The 16,718-nt window shown below is 42.5% G+C and overlaps 3 protein-coding genes across 9 annotated transcripts in view; 1 reads left to right on the top strand and 2 right to left on the bottom strand.

Moving 5' to 3' along the window:
• Positions 1-8,973, bottom strand: part of CCDC170 (coiled-coil domain containing 170) — a 45,151-nt gene extending 36,178 nt beyond the window's left edge. For 2 of the 4 annotated variants that reach the window (XM_027891160.1, XM_027891163.1), the window contains exon 1: positions 4,367-4,384. Coding sequence is in view for 1 of the 4 variants with exons in the window: in XM_027891159.1 (XP_027746960.1) it covers positions 8,938-8,954 (17 nt within the window). In the remaining 3 variants the exon portion in view is untranslated. Of the gene's footprint in view, positions 1-4,366; positions 4,490-8,937 lie in introns of those variants that run through there. The other 2 variants (XM_027891159.1, XM_027891161.1) reach the window with 2 other exon arrangements.
• ARMT1 (acidic residue methyltransferase 1) lies at positions 8,209-14,042 on the bottom strand. The gene is made up of 5 exons (XM_027891169.1): positions 13,968-14,042; positions 12,525-12,630; positions 11,743-11,984; positions 10,158-10,323; positions 8,209-9,156 (listed from the first exon to the last, which is right to left on the bottom strand). The coding sequence occupies exons 1-5, from the start codon at positions 14,012-14,014 to the stop codon at positions 8,389-8,391; spliced, it is 1,329 nt and encodes a 442-aa protein (XP_027746970.1). The 5' UTR covers positions 14,015-14,042; the 3' UTR covers positions 8,209-8,388.
• A 118-nt stretch (positions 14,043-14,160) lies between these two features.
• The window catches only part of RMND1 (required for meiotic nuclear division 1 homolog), a 22,048-nt gene continuing 19,490 nt past the window's right edge, over positions 14,161-16,718 (top strand). For all 4 annotated transcript variants that reach the window (XM_027891164.1, XM_027891167.1, XM_027891168.1 and 1 more), the window contains exon 1: positions 14,161-14,229. The gene's annotated coding sequence lies outside the window, so the exon portion shown is untranslated. The remainder of the gene's footprint in view (positions 14,230-16,718) is intronic.

Here is a 16,718-nt window from a genome sequence, read left to right as displayed (position 1 = left end):
GGACAGAGAACGCCCCTACCCAAGCAGAGGGGTGCTAGCGTGGGTCATCAGCCTATTTAAAACGCTGCAACCGCTTAAATTGCAGAGGTATACAATGCCATCCCTCAGCTGGAATCTGCCACTTAACTCATAATGGACAGGAGAAAAACAGCTTAATGTGAGGAAGGAGTGCTGGGAACAGGTCAGGGGAAATGGAGACCCGCATGGGGCTGAGGCTGTGCAGCACAGGCAGCAGGAGGGGCAGGAGACACCGGCCTCCATCTTCCGAAGTGTCCGGGGAAAGACACAGTTGCTGTCGGTGCGTGGGGTGGTGACAGCTCCTTGGTGGGCATGTTTCCAGTTCGTCCTCACAGGTGAAGAGTGAGCTAACAGCCACACAGGATGGCCTAGGGGCACGAAAACGTCTCAGGAATACCATTGTTCTTAGTGTGCCCAAATGCTGGTGCTGTAGCAGAGGAGTGAAACCCAGTAGGGCACTTCTGAATTAAAATCATCCAGTGCTGACAGAGCAGCTGGGGGTGCAGAGATAGAGCAAAGCTGCTACCACCACATCGTGCAAAATGTTGCTCCAGGGTAACCTCATTCTGCATCTATTAAGCATTTTTAACAGGTTAAATTTGTGCTTGTGGTCTTACATAAACGTAACATAAATCTGGTACAAGCTTTACCGTCCACTGCAAATTTGAACAAAAATATAATCCCAGATTTGCCCAGCATTTGACTACAGCCTAAATTGTCCTATTACTGGAGCAGCATGCAGATGCAGAATTAAATGATTGTGAAATTTTTTCCTAACTTTCCTAAGCATGTGCTCGAGCACACTTCCCCATCACTAGTCCTGCAGTGCCACGGCTGGTTCAAGAGCTATACTTCAGCCACTTATACAGCTGTATCTTACCATAGATCTGTGAAGTTATTTGGCTTTAAAATAAAGCATGCTGAATTTGATGAACTGCAGCAAGAGTAACAACAAAAGAGGCAAGAAAAAAAGGTGACATAGGAATTTAATATAACATTCCAAAAAAGAATGGAGCAGTTTGAGGCCCCATTTGACTAAGAAAAAAGTATCTTATTACACAATGCTCACACTTAAAAGTGCTTTACCCTTGTGCTAATATTTACAAGTAGAGTTCTCCAAAGGACTCCATTTTTCTTTTCCCTTAACAGGAACAGGAAATAACGACTTAGGAAGGGTTAGTTCAGAATTTTTAATAATAGATCATTTCAAGGAGTCATTTTCATGAATCAAATTCATGTTTTATTATAGGAACTACATGGACAGGATGTTCTCCGCTTTTCTGAGCAAAGAATGATGCAAAATCTCTTGAATGTATGTACGCCACTCTAATTTTTGAAACAGAAAATAATAATTAAAAAATTACTACAAACTTGCCCTTCTGTGAAAATGCTCAGTATTGAGAAAAGATGCTAAAACTGATCTGTGATATGTAACCCCAATCCCAGTACGCTCAAAAATATACCAGGTGAGATTCTGCAGGTGTTGAAATATCTGCTCCTAACTGAATTTTCTGTATGTAAATGAGAATGGATATCTAAGAATAATTTCAAAGCTAAAAGCCATGTGATGATGTGGATAGCTTGCCCCTCACTCGATGAAAGAGACATCCTTTGTATCTTGTAGGATATGGGTGGATGGAGAGGAAGTGTCTGAAATACCACAGGGGTACCAAGTTTCTGGTCACTTGAACCAGAGATTCTCTTAGCATGTGACACAAATTAGCAGAAATCACCTTTCAAAGTGCTTAGTATGCCAAAGGCTAAAATTACATTCATTAATTCTACTGCTCACAGATCTTGTAATTTAAATTTATTGTAACAAGTGATTAAAAGACTGAATCAAAATATTTAATACTAGTTTTGAAACCAAAATTTCCTTTTTTTACTAACACTTTAAAAAAATTTATTTACCTCAAACCATGAGCACCATATTGAGAAGGTGAAGTATTTGTATTTTTTCATGTACGCGAATTCCAAATGATCTCCTGAACATACATACACATTTCATACACTCATTACCTAAAAGCAGCTATGGCTGAGGTAGAAAGAATTGTACACTAGCAATATTAAAATAGAAGGAGGTTCAGGGGAAATTAATCCACAGGACTTAAATTATCTACTAATTCAGCTAGAATAATTAGAATGGCCATATTTTAACAAATATTTGGCATAATAGTCATGGGCATTACTTTCCAAGGTACTAATTTGCTCGTCTTCCAGAAGGTATCCACTCCAAATGCAGAGCATGTCCCACCAAGCTGTGCTTCTCCTCTACCCTCTCAAATCACTTGTATCATCTTGTAGTGGAGAAAGCTTTCTTGAGGAGCTCATTATCCTCAGCTTACCTGCTTCAAGATTTAAGATGTGTAAATTGAGTGTACGTAAATTGTGTCTGATAACAATTACTACTGTAAATCTGATAGTGAACAATCTTAAGAAGGATTAACTAGTCTGATCAAGTCCATCTGTTCTTCTGCCTAACCAAAATAAGAGTCCTTTTTTCCAAAAAAACACTTCTGAGTTTAACTCCCTGATTTGCATTGGGCAACTAGTTCCTGCTAGCACTTCCATCAGGTCCAGCAAAATAGCAGCAGAACCTCCTACGGCCATGAATCTAGTCAAAGCTGCATATCCAACACATGCCAAAGTCATTCAAGTGTAGCTCTAATAAAGATTGCTTGAAAACAAGAATACAGCCAACTATGGAAAAAATTGGGATGTTCTTTGATCACATAGATACCTTGATATACACATAGATATTTTTGATACACATAGAACCCTTGTGGCAAGCGGTAGGCCCTTCTCTCTCTTGAGGAATTTACCTGTCTCCTAATTTCCTAACCTTAGGCCATGGGTACACATATTCCCTGGGTTGAAATAGGACTGTAATGCAAATACCACAAGAGTCACTGGACAGAAGGAAAAGTAGGTAAAGAGACCCTTCAGCTAGCTTGAGGGAACACTCCTGGATCCTAGCCCTTCTTCCAAATTGTTCTGCATTTTACACAGATCCTAGACCAAAACTAACAATTATGTATGCATATAAGCAATCTAGGATCAGAACAAAGGGCATTTCTTGACCTATAACAGTTAAGAATTTTCTTGGGAAGTGGGAGTTAAAAGCCGAAACCTACTCTAGGCCACAAATAGTTGTTAAAAAAGCTGGTTCTGTTTCCTGAACAGCCCTTCTGTACACACCCCTACTGAAGGAAAGCATGGATTTACCAGTTTGCATGCTTCTCTGCTGCATTAATATACACAATCATTGTAAAGATTGAGCCTTGCTGATCCTCAAGGGCTCTGTGACTACCTCGTGCACAGTGTTACGTGTGTTAGCAGCTAAGAGGGGAGAAAGCCCTTCTTTGCAGATGCCTGAGCTGAAGGGGTGTGAGTTGGGAGATGCCCCTGAGCCCTGTGCCAGATTACTCAGCACCTCACTGAACACAAAGCGCTTCTGTACAGCCCCTGCCATACCCCCAGCAGGAGGCCTGGCTACTTCTGCCTCTTTGCCTCGACCCGTTTGTCCAGCTGTCAGGCTCTGCATCTCCACATTCGGTAACGTCCTAATTAGAACAGCTGGGACCAGTTCATCACTGTGTGGGTGTAACCCCTCAGGCTGTAAGCTGGGTGTTAAGAGGCCTGTGAGACAGGAGGATGTTCCTGTCCTCACACCCACAACTCACAATCACCCACTGTGGAACTTCCCGGCCTGGGGGAGGTCCTGGGCATTTCTGACTGAACCTGAGGGTATATAACCTTGGGGTCTTGGGACCTCTGGTACCACTTGTGGGACGCAGAAGAGGACCAGATCCTTGACCAGACTGCGAGCACCACTCTCAACTGGACTGTAACCAGCACTCTCAACCGGACTGCGACCATCACTCGCACCAACAGGTTTTTGCTCTCCTTTTACTTTTGGACTCAGAGGGACCACGTGGGGCTCAGCTCGGGGGCCAACAAACACCATTTTATTCATGCCCCAGGGTGCTGGGTTATACGTCTGGGGCTTTGGGGGTTAAAACCATCTGTATAACTGTATTTATTGTATTATTTTTATTGAAATTTAATTCTGATTTATAATCTCTTTTGAATTGGCTTCATTTCTCCTGCCGGTTTACCTTTAAACCAGCAGAGGTAACAACCAAGTCCTCCTTCAAAATTAATCACTGAGTGAAATACCACAGCTCCCTGTGATCCACACGTGGGAAGATACAACTAACTGTATCATCAGGCCTCTCATCAATTAGAGTCACTTGGAAAGCATCGGCCTTACCATGATAGTGTAAGGCTAATCAATTAGCTAACATTAAGAAAGCAAACAAAAAAAATATACCTTGATATATCTTACCTCAGCTTTTAATCTTTTCCTTCATGAGAGAGATTTGGAAAAATTAAGTGGAATCTCAGGAAAAATTAATTTCTATGAGGATGAAAATTTGGCTTCACAGGAAGTCTGAAAGACTAGATGATGTAGCTTACTGAAAAGTGATGCAACAAAAGTAGCACACAAGTACTGAATATATTTATTCATTGCAAATTATCATAATATGGCATTTTATATTTCTTTCCCAGTGGCAACCAAGGCAGATGAACCAAACATCAAAAAGCACTGTAAATAAAAACCTTTCTCACAATACATCTGCAGAACTCACAACAGCAAAGCTGAGGCAGAATGTGGATTAATTGATCTATAAATTAATTACTAATTCATATAAAAATATGTTTAAGTGGCCTGTTTTATTTCCAGGTCTGTTAAAAATAGAAATATATCAGCAAGAATAAAAATGTACCTTTTTTTAGGAAAAAAATCTCAGAACCAAATAAGAAAACATAAACAGTCCATGGTATAGGAAACCTTTTTCCTCACATGTGTTCCACCTCTGGCATATAAGAAAGAAAGAAAAGGACCATTTTAACCAGCATATCTTCACAGTTTTATTTTAAGATCCTTAGGTAAGTGTTAGCTGATTTTGAACTTACGTTATTGCTTTAAATAAAAATAATCACAAGCTTTTTTTCTGTAATTTTGGGTAAACAGAAGGCTGGTAAGCAAACAAACTGTTTAATGAAAAAAACCCTAACAGTTCTGTACAAGATTCCATTTTGAAATTTGTATTTTATAAATTATTAAGGTTTTTTTTTCCGATTAAAACCATTTCATGTGATAATTTTCATGCAACAGAGTGAACATTTTTCCTATGCTGTCTGATAGAGCACAGGAAATAAATGGGCCTCACATGGAATAAGTTGTTTCATTCAATCACAAATGCAAATATACTACGAACTTTAGAATAACTATTTCAACACCAACATTAGGGTTAATAGGACATTAGCAAGATGTGTAAACCAAAGTGTTTTGGAAATATTTTAGTTACAGAAAGTATAAAACACTTAGGTGTTTCCATTTTTGCTGAGAACTCATGGGCCACCTATCAATTCTGGAGGTGATCCTGACAATGATGCCATCACCTGCACCAACCTTAGTAAGTAATTACCAGATACATTTTCAGAGATTCTCAACGATCTTTAAGGTTTTCAAATGTGAACAGGAATATGAATAGAGTAACAAGTTAGAGAATTCTCTATTACTGCCCTGCCTTGATATAGAAGTATATTTTACGATATCTGTCTCTTGCATCTTTAGTTTTCAAAACCTCATTGGATAAATATGCTTTACAGGTTTTTGTATAAGATCTGTTTCAGAGAAAAAAACTTCAGGAACTAAGACCTGAATTAATTTAAGTTGGCTTCCCCAGTCACTGAAATAGAATAACACTGTTTGACTTTTGCACAAAATTATATCATTTATTTCAATATTCTTTCAAGTTTCCAGTCATACAATCAACTTATTTTCCACATCAGTTTATCTGAAAAAGCCTTACATATATATGAAATTATCGTAGATATGTTTACATGATGAATTATCAAGTATTATCAAGTGTGTACTGGCTTTCACTGTGCCTGAGACATTACTTTTCCTCCTTGTTTCATCAGCAGAGAAAGTCATCACCATCAAAAACTGACTGAGAAATACAGTAGCTCAAAAAGTATAAGACAAAACTAGAAGTAAAAACCATTGCTATGTTGTGGTCATCAGAATTATTGAAAATGCCTTGGGGTTTTGCCATAAATATTCAAATAGCATAGGAAATGAAACTCTCAAAAATTTGGGTGTACATACAAATCAGTAGCTCCTGAGTTATACTGTACAAGCATTTTGGATAATCAGTTGTAATACAGATGTGTAGGAGCAAGTTTCTTGAATACTCAAGAAAAAAAGATGCTATATTACTGCACATGCTATTGTTATAACACATGCTTTATGTTGTTTTAACAGTAAATTCCACCTAAATGCAGCAAGCTCACGATGCCATTTCATGAAGCTATATTACACAAGTAATTGACACCAAGTAGCTACAAAAGTATTTCCTATTTTCAACTAAACTGTGGCAAACCCATCAGCAGAGCACAGCGCTTCATCAGAGTATCTGTCTTCACTGCTTTTTGGGGGGCATGGGAGAATATAACACAAGCATTATAGCACCACTTATGTTTGGAGGTTTTTTCCATAGAATCAATCAAAATCTTACAAAAATCTAGCCAACCAACAAACAGAAAAGTGTGCTGCATATGCAGTTCTGCCTGGAGATAGCGCTTTGCAATTACATCAATAGAGGTCAAACATTTGGAAGTTATGACTGTGCATTCCTCATGTAGCCATGTAGTCATATTGGGTATTACCATATAAACTTCTCTTTGTGAGGGGCAAAAGATGAGAAGTGCTCATTTAATAAACTGGATAATAGAACTGATTTTTTTTCAGCGTGACATCACCTCTTACATCAGCATGCACATGCTAACCTAAGAATTACATGTCTTACGGCACTCTTCCTCACAGACATTAATGTACAATCTCCAATGGGATAATTCAGTTAACTGAGCAAATGCCACAGCATCTCCTAAGTGATTTAGTATTTTGTAGTATTCTATTTCTCATAACTTTACGTAATGTTAATTTTCAATGATCTGCTTTGTGAGTTCCCAGAAGTAACAGCGTGAAAGCCACCTGGGCACAGAGACACATTAAGAACCAGTGAAAAACGGAACTAACTTTCTCAGTATGTTGTAAGGATTGTGTAAGAGGCAAATCTATTCGTCAAGGGTGGCCTCAACAGTGAAACAATTCTTTTCTTGTCCATTACACTCTTTCAAACCTCTCCAGCAAATGAAGTCAGCACCTTACAAACAATCTGTCCACAGGCAAAGGAGATTTCTTTCCCTGTTCATTTCATGTCTGAACTAGGTGGAAAGTTTTCATTCCATATATTCTACAGTTTCCACCCCTCTCTTCTTGACCCAAAGTTGTTGCTTCAAAATGGACTTAAAACAAGTTATCAGCATTTTCACAGATGAGAAACTGAGGCTCCAGTGCACAGGTTCATCGTGTTTTTTATGTACTTAACCAAAGCACTAAAGCCTCTGAAGAGTAAGGCATGCTTCTTAAAACATCAGACAAATAATCAAATAAAGACAAATAAAGAGAATTTCCACAACAGAAAGAGGCAGCAGTGCTTGCTTGAACTATACTGCTGACAGGCCACCTGTAACTCAAGTCCGCGTTAAATCTACAATCCAATTAATGCAACTGTTCACTGGTTTGTTTATCTGGGGAGGGGGTTTTGTGTGCTTATTTTTGGTAGAGGTTCTTAGATAAACAATATCTTCAATGTTCTTAAATTGAGATTGTCCTTTCTTCCACTAATCTTCCTACAAGATGGGCCAACTCCCCTCCTACAGGCAAAACTGGCTAGCAACATCCACTTCTATCTTAAAATTTAAATTTCATTTTCAATCCTACATGAATGTTTACAAGCTGTCACCCAATAACTTGTCACTTAATGTAGAGCAAACTATAATCAAACATCAAAAGAATCTGTCTGGAATTAATCTGTGACTTCTCTAAAATAATAACTTTCATGCAATGCTTGGCATGTGGAGCACAAATTATCCTGAAATAAGTAAACACATGCTAATGTGGGATTGAGGAAATTGTTTCTGAAGCAGATGTTTCACTTGTTAAGCTATACACTCATACCCACTAATGAAGAAAAAGATATTACTACATATTCATCTTAAAGATCTGCTGACGTTGGACATTAGGAAAACAAAATATATTGAAATACAGATTGATTTACATATACAAAGACCATTTTTAAATTTCTGCACAACACTGAAGTTTTTTGTAGAACAAAAAGAACAAATCAGTTGGGAGGAAAAAGTCCAAACAAGAAAGAATCTGTGCTGAAGCCAAGCATGGAACAGAGAAAGTAATTAGACTAAATCTCTTTCAGAATATTAAGAATCATTTAGCTAGAGACCAGCGTCAAACTGAATTACCCCGTATTTCCCACTTACCATCCAGTCGGGTTCAGAAGCCTGAATTTGTTCACCTTGTCCAGGTTTTAGGCCAACCTGAGTGTCAGATTTTAGTGTTCTCAAACTACAGAGAGGCGCAGGATGAAACTTGTTCAAGGCTTGATGAAATGGGACACTATATTCCCATTTTCTATCTCCTGTTAATTTTCTATAGTTTAGATCACCTTTGAAAAAAATCAAGTTTGACTTCTGTAGCTCAGCATACAAGTCAGGAGCAACTCCACCCATACTGGAAAAGTCATGTGGCAAAGTCCAAAACATGTGGTCACAGAAAACCCAAACTCCCTTTTTCAAATTGCCCTCCCAGTTTATACCACACCTAGACATCCACATATGATTAGCTGACTGCAGTTGTTTAATAGTCCAGTTAAAATCATGCTTTGTGGTATCTGACACATACCATGGAATACTTTTTCCATGGAAATAGACTTCATCAGCTAGCTTTGACGATAACAAGAAATCAGCCAACACAAGATCACTTACAAGTTCAAATCCAGCATTATCCAGGATTATGTCAACTCTAACATTACTTCCTTCTGTTCTATTTTTTTTGGCGTTTACAAGTAGTGACCAAAGTTTTTCCATATCATTCACTAAGATGTAAGGTACCATGTTTGCCAGGGATTGTAAGGGACTAGATTTCTGAGAGCTGTCTTCACCAGCTGAAAAAGAAAGGTCACACTTGTTGCCCCACAGTGACACCTAGAATGAAGAAAAAACAAAACACATTTGCTAAGTCTCACTGTAGTTACATTTTAAACCTCACATAGACTAAAGATTTTGTTTACTTCTTTTTGGTTTAGGTAATGAAGGCTCCAACTCCACACTCAACTTCTTATACAGTTATCTTAACATAGGTAAGATTAACATAGGTGGAAGAAACCAAACAATGCTCTGTATTTCTTCAGGTATGAGAAACACGCATCAGAAGTGACAAAGATGAAAGATTTAGGTCAACAAAGATACACTGATGACAAATCAATGTATTGATAAAATTTTTGCTTAAAACACAAATATTCTCCATACTGCTATTTCAAAAAAATATCTGTGGTAACATAGAAAAAGGAATATTAAAGCACGTTTATTTTTCTTATTACATACAGCTAAGTAAGTATTTTAGGCATATGTATTTTAAGTACTCACTAATGATCTCTTTATAAAGATTCATCAAATACTTGGTTTGCACTGTTGCCAGCTAATGGACTTCTTTGTAATCCTAAGATATTTTGGGTATTGTACCCAAAGGCATTATAGTCATTAAAAAGCTTTTAAACCACTTCTGGCCCAGACTGACTTCTAAATTTTTCTCCAAAGAAGTTTAGAAATGTTTAGAGTGTCAATTAAAATGTACTGTTTTACAAAACTGTAGTTAAATACCAAAAAGGTCATCTGGAACTTGACTTAAAACATTTGAGAAATACTCAATTCAAAAAGAATTGCTGTGTTTTCAAAAGCACAGTGAAGATCTTGAAGATCAGCAGTTAATGAAAATGTCATATTTAAGACAAGTAACTAAAATATAAATATTTCCACAATAGCAGCAGTACAGTATGGCTATCAATCAAGATTTCATCACATTTTTTACAAACAAAAGAGCTATATTTTAATTTCCATATGAAGTTCTAATTCTTTATAACCTCAAGTTTGTGTTTATTTCACAGGAGAGACATTTTAAATTCTTGTGTTAAGCACTAGTAGTTTACCTGCAATAGCTTAAAAAGTTCCTCCTTAAGTTGCTTTTCATCTAGATCCTTGATGTTCTTAAGAAGTTCCTGAAAGTAAGTGCATAATGCAATAACAGCCTCTTGGGATTCAAAGAAATTTTGAGCCTTTCCTTCCTTAAATACGTCGAAGTTGTCAATAGGTGGGCTAAAAAGAGGAGAACAAATATACTGACATACTTGCCATGACAGTACATGCAAATGAAACTCAAAGGTCAGCTTTTTATACTGTACTACAGACCCTACTCAGATTTTCCACTTCTCATTTGTCATACCAGACCTTCACAAATCTCTGTAACAGCCTGATGCCATATCTCACCGAAACAGACACTATGCAAAAACATTTTTATATTTCCAGCAATATACTCTGGAAGTGAACAAGTGCTCAGTCACAACACTTCTGGGAACTGCACATACAGTCACCTTTCTGAACTCCAGTCTTCAGGCACAGATAACTAAAACTGTAACATACAAGTGAACTAATGTGGAGAACTGCTGGCCCAATTTTAAGTTTGTTTTTGTGTGCTGAAGTTACTTCCCATACCAGATTCTCTTACAGTGATAGGAAGTTATTCATATGAAAGTCTTTACTAGGAGTCTGGAAAATTAACATGATAAAGATGAGAATATTTGCACATACACCTTTTGACAAATGAACTTCCATCAAAGCATACACTCAAGAGGAGATAAATAATGGAGATCAAGAAACTTAAAGCTTACTACTGAAAAGTATCCATGGACCTTTTCAAGTGCAATCAAGTAAATCCATCTCATATTTGAAGCTTTTGGTACAAGAGTTCAGATTACACAATATACCAGTAGTATATTGTCCCATTCCTGTGTTTGCATCTCTGCAATACTACGGGTAAATCCAGTATTCATGGAGCTTTCAAATTCTTTTAACACCAACAGGAACTTAAGCTGTTCACTCCCACCCCATGACATTGTACTGGCACCTCTCCATGGTGCCAGCACAAGTTTTTCCTGTGCAGTTATTTTTAACCAAGATCAGCTCCCAGAGTGTGATGCAACACATGGTCTGCATGCACTGCTGTAACTAAGAAGGTGGTGTGGACTGAACAACTGGGGCTGCTTAAGGTGGGTAAACTGCCGTAAGAAACAGTTCTCAAATGGTAACTTTACATTTCAAGCGACGAAACAAGTTAGGATTCCCAACAGATCTGTGGCTCTCGCATTCCCTGTTTTAGGCTTAAGAGAGAGTTCTAGGCTAACAAACCTTTTAAAAGTGCTACGTGATTTTCATATCGCAATTCACATTAGTCTGCAAGAAGGTCAGGCTACACAGTCAAGCTTATGAGTTTTCAAGTGGATCAACTCACCAAAACTGAAGCATAAAAAAATTATTAAGCTTCAAATTCTGCTGTATGGAAGAAGAAAAGGTATTAATTTCAATTGAAGTGCGAGACAAGGGAAATGGAATATGGTAAAAGCCTAAGATTTTCCTTTATCTTACTCCTCAGCTGTCTTTCTTCCTCCTAAAATAGAAATGGGAAAGAACAATGTTTTTCAAAATAGCATACCAAGCTAGTAAATACTTAATACTTACTTCTGTGCTAATGCTGCATGAATTCTTCGATACATATAACACTCTACAAACAACCAAGGGGACTGAAACCAACTTGGTTCTCCGTTCCCATTTGATAAATTTCGTTGGTAGTCCAGGTATTGGTTCCACAGCGCAGCATCAGGCAACTCATCTTCCAAAGGGGTCACTGGTTTGTCTGTTTGCAGTTCATTCCGCAGTTTGGAGAGGAAAGATATAGCTCTCTTTTCTGCTTCAACACCCTTCTGAAATAAGTGGAGAACAAAAGTTCCTATTTGAACATTTATTCCTGTAGAGACACAGATCAACTTTTCATTAAATATGTAAGTGGTAAGTTTTAATTGCCAAAGGTGAGTCTCTGACAAACCAGAGCTTGAATCAACAAAACGTATTTTGGTGAATAAAGCTCATTTTAGACCCAGCATCCTAAAATGAACTGCACATGGAACTTCTTTTTAGATTGGACTTTTTGCTTATTAGAGAGGAAGAAAGTATCGAAACACAGAAGGTGCTACAGTCTCTCAAACACTACATCAACACAAAAACCTGAGGAAGCAAAGCAGTTGCAGAAATGACAGACCACAAAAAGGTTAGACAGAGAAGTGAGTTACAGAACTGATAAAAATAGCTACAAGAAAGAGATGATTAAAAAAAAAAATAGACAAAAAGATTGAGACAGACAAGTAATAACAGTAGTAAGAAACCAGTAAAAGCAAGGCAGAGAAAGGGTTTCAAAGGTTAGGGAGAAAAAAAAATCAGGAAAAAAAAAGAGACCTTACTCTTACCTCACCGTGTTCTTCAAAAAATTCATTTTTATGTCGATGCAGAGTATCAATAACTCTTGTGAGGATTTGTGGCAGTCTGTCTTTAATTGTAAGATATGCAAAGGATCTAAAAGGGAGAGGAACAAATTTTTATTATTGACAGCAAATGATGAAGTAGCTTCACTTTTTAAAAACAAATGCAAGGTCTTCATGCTGGTTTAGGCTGGAGCAGGGTTAATTTTCTTCACAGTAGCTGGTATGGGGCTGTGTTTTGAGTTGTGCTGGAGACAGTGTTGATAACACGGGGATGTTTTCATTACTGCTGATTTGGGCTTACCCGAAGTCAAGGCTTTGTCTGCCTCCCCAACCAGCACAGCATCCTACCAGCGAGCAGGTTGGGGATGCACAAGGAGCTGGGAGGGGACACAGTTGAGACAGCTGACCCCAACAGACCCAAGGGATATCGCATATATATGGTGGCACATTCAGCAGTGAAAACCAGGAGGAAAAGTTGTCTGGGGGACCACTGCCTGGGTACTTGCTGGGCACCAGTCAGCTGGTGGTGAGCAATTGTTTTCACTGGCTTCATCTGTTTTTCTTAGATTCTCTTTTTCTTTGTTCCTTTCCTTTCCATTCTAATGTAATATTACTTCAATTATTAAACTGTTCTTAACCCACAATTTTTCTCACTTCTACCCTTCCCCTTCTATCCCCCCTCCACTGGGCGCTGAGTGAGCGGGCAGCTGTGCCGTGCTTGATTGCCAGTGGGGGTTAAAACGGTCTTAAAAGTAACTTTAGGTGCCTCTAAAGCAGTGGACAGGAGTAACAGTAATAAACCCTCTTCCAATGGGTCAGATTCTTAGGTCTGCGTTTAAAGAAAAACAGCAGTCTTTTCAAGGAAGAAAATGTTAAATGACTGACCCTGCCAAAACAGCGAAAGATTGCAGCTAATTCAATGCTAAACCGCGTTCTTTAATTGTTCGGTTGCCCGGATGCAGTCAGGGAAATGTAAACTTAAAAGGATAGAAACACGTTCAAAGTTTATCATGTATCTGCTACCGACACGAAAACCCACACTCATGCACTCTACACTACACACTTCATTTGCATTTCCCCGCAGCCCCGTTTATGTTCGAGGACAACGAGCAGAACGTGATCAGCCATACAGACAGCGCCAACACGGCCTGTAGACTTAATTTTAATGCACGACTTCCCCCCGGCGAGTCGGAGCCGAGCAGCGACACCCGGAGCACAGCGACGCTTCCACACCCGCCCGCGGCCCGTGCCGGGCGCTCCCTGAGGCCACAGCGCCGCCTGCCGCCACTGCAGCCCCCGCCCGCCCCGCCGGGCCAAGAGCCGGCCCCCGGCCCCGCCCGACGCCTGAAGGCCGCAGCTGCCCGGCCGCAGGGCGCCGACCCGGTCCCTCGGCCCGCCCCCGCCCCCCGCGCCGCTGCCGTGACGGACCCCTTGAACCTGCCCGACAGGGGCGCGGGCAGTGCCGGCGCCGCCATCTTGCTCCGCCCCCCCGCGCGCCGGCGCCCCGCCCCTCGCCCCGCCCCCCGGAAGCGGGATGCGAGGCCGCCGGACGTTCCTGCGCGCGGGCCGCGCCTCGCCGCGCGGCGACGGACGGGCGGGGCGTGTCGGGCGGCGCGCGCTGGCGAGGCCCGGCGGGCGGTGGGCGGGGCCGCGGCTCGCGCGGCGGAGAGCGGCGCGCCCCCTCCCCCAGGTCAGTGCTGGCGCGCGGCGGCGGCGGGAACCGCCTCGCCCCTCCCGCGGCGGCGGCGACGGGAGCGCGCGCGGGGCGGGGGAGGGGAAGGAGGGCCGGGCCGGGCCGGTGGCGCTGTGGCTGTCCTTCGCGACCCCGCGCCACAGTCGGGGCTGCGCCGGGAGCCCGAGCCGGGGCAGGAGGCGTATGCAGCCCCGCCTGGGACGCCCCCGGGACGGCGGGGCTTCTGCAGCGCCCACGGAGAGTGTGCGGGCTAGGCGGGGCGGCCTCGGCCGCCTGTTCTGCCGGCTCCCATCCTGCCGCTGGGGAAGAGCACCGCGAGACTCCCCGCGAGGAGGGGGCAGTTTTGGGCGAGCACGAGCCTTGCCTGCGGGTGCGGGGCGATTCCCTGCCCCGAACCGCCCCCCGCCCCAGGCTGCCCTCGCCGCGGCCGGAGCGGGGTGGCTGCCGGGTGGTGCCCGCGGCTCCCCCTGTGTGCGGGGGCCGCCGGTTGGTGGTGACGTAGCAGCGGCGAGGGCCGCGCGCCGCGCACCGTGAAGTACGGGGGGGGGCCTTCGCGCGGGGGCGTGCGCACTGGGGGCGATGTCTCGCGCGCCCGCCGGGGACGCCCGCGAGCTGCCGCCGCGGGGCTGGGGCCTCGCGCTGCCTGCGGGGGCGGAACGGCATCGCCTCCCGATTGGCCGCCTAGTCCCCCGCTGTGCCCGCCCCCCGTCACCCGCAGCCAATGGGAGCGGAGCGCTCGCTCCTCCCGCCGCCTTATTGCCCCCGACCTCCTCTCGTCCAGCAGGAGCGCTCCCGGGGGTGGTTCCCTTCGGGGAAAGGGACGGGAATGCGGGGGATGGGAAGGGGCGGGGTGTCCTGGCATCGGCTGCTGGCGGGCCCCGGGGGCAGGCTGAGGGCATCCAGACTGCGGGGGCCGGGCAGAGCTGGTCTGTACCGGTCTGACCCAGCCGCGGGCGGAGCGGGCCCGCCCTCCCCGTTGCAGGTCTCTGTCGCTGCCGCCGCCGCCGCAGCGGGCTGGGCCTCCGGCTGGGGAGGGCATGGCCAAACCGTGCCGTGGCTGAAGAGACGTTGGAAAATAAATTCCGCTCCTGTGCCCGCTGCTCGGGGGTGACGCCTCCTGTCCTGTACGCCCTTCATCCCGCTTTTCTTGGAGTGCTCCGTTCCGCTCGTTCTGGCTGGGTGCCTCTGCTGCCGCAGGCCTGACGTTCAGGCCCCCCGATGGAATTCAGCCCATATAATCTCTCTTTCCTTACAACCTGCTCTAAGCCTCTACACTTGAAAAATGATCCTTGGCATCACTGATTCAGGATGAGGGTTTTTTTCCTAGGAAAGTGAGGATTTAGTTGGCATTTGTTGGGTCTCTTTCTGCCAGTTACCCCACGTTGCTGGAGACTTCTCCCCTTGCCCTGGCTCTCCACTGGCTTGGGCTGCAGTTGCTGAGGTTTTTTTCAGCTCTTTTGATTATCCAGAAGTGACAAGCCTTGAAAAAGGTAAATAAATGTGCCTTGTCCTGGGCAGAGTCTTCTGGGTTGTTTTATAAATACTGAAAAAGTTTGAAATTACAATAATAATTGGTTTATTCCAATAAGTATGCAAATAACAAGCTTTAAATTGGGTGGAAATGTACCAGTGAAGAACATATAAAAATACAAAGTTGTGCCCAAGATCAGTTACTTGTTCTGTGGCAACCTAAAAGTGTTCTACATCCTTTTTATTTAGTTAGATAGTTATTTTTAATTGTATGTTTCTTTCACCAGATTTAGAGTACTCCCATTAAGTTATGTCAGAATGTGGTTTTGTGTGTGTATTGTGCTACCATCCAGGTATCCTTGACAGGATGGAGGACTTGTCCAAGGCACACACCATGATTTTTCTCACAAGAAAATGCTTATTTGAAATACTATATTAAATGTATTTATGGTATTGAAGATCCTCCTTTGTTTTTTGAAAAATATTCTGACAGGCCGTTTTTTTTGAGCTATACAACTTTTTGTTAATAATTTGCTGAAGTTGCATTTTATGTCATAAGGGGAATTAGGAAAATCAGATGTGGGAAGGGACTTGACGTGTGATTTTTGAAATAAAAATGAAGCATACTCACTGAGGTAGCCAACCTGCTGTCTGTGAATACTTTTAAAGTTTATTTGATTAGCTCACACGACATACGGTAGATAGAGTAAGCCAGCTGGTCTGAAATAACCAGAGTAAGGACACTGTTGTGTTTTCACCTCCGTAGGTGGGCCTGCAGGTGGCTGCTGTTGCAGCAGGATGTACTGGCAGGAGCAAGGCTGTAACTTGGCTCTGTTCTCACTGTAGTCAGGACACACGACTGGGGCTGGATCTCTGCTGGGCTGTTTTTGGGACAGGAGTCTGAGCTGATGCTGAGCAGTGTGTGTATTCTGTAGGTGACATTCCCATACAACCACGTAGTAATCTAAATTGTTTGTTTCAATATGTATAACACAATGATTCACAGAGTCTGATGT

The sequence above is a fragment of the Empidonax traillii genome, unplaced genomic scaffold (assembly GCF_003031625.1).
Source record: "Empidonax traillii isolate 1590-97213 ecotype Southwest subspecies unplaced genomic scaffold, ASM303162v1 scaffold311:size671644, whole genome shotgun sequence".
Taxonomy (NCBI): Eukaryota; Metazoa; Chordata; class Aves; order Passeriformes; family Tyrannidae; genus Empidonax; species Empidonax traillii.
This window is presented reverse-complemented; position numbering and strand designations above follow the sequence as displayed.

Coding starts and splice junctions, on each gene's coding strand:
- ARMT1 (XM_027891169.1), bottom strand. CDS start 14,014: ATGGCGGCGCCGGCACTGCCCGCGCCCCTGTCGGGCAGGTTCAAGGG. Junction 12,631..13,967: donor CTGTCGGGCAGGTTCAAGGG/GTCCGTCACGGC, acceptor TCTCCCTTTTAG/ATCCTTTGCATATCTTACAA. Junction 10,324..11,742: donor CATGCAGCATTAGCACAGAA/GTAAGTATTAAG, acceptor TCCTCTTTTTAG/CCCACCTATTGACAACTTCG.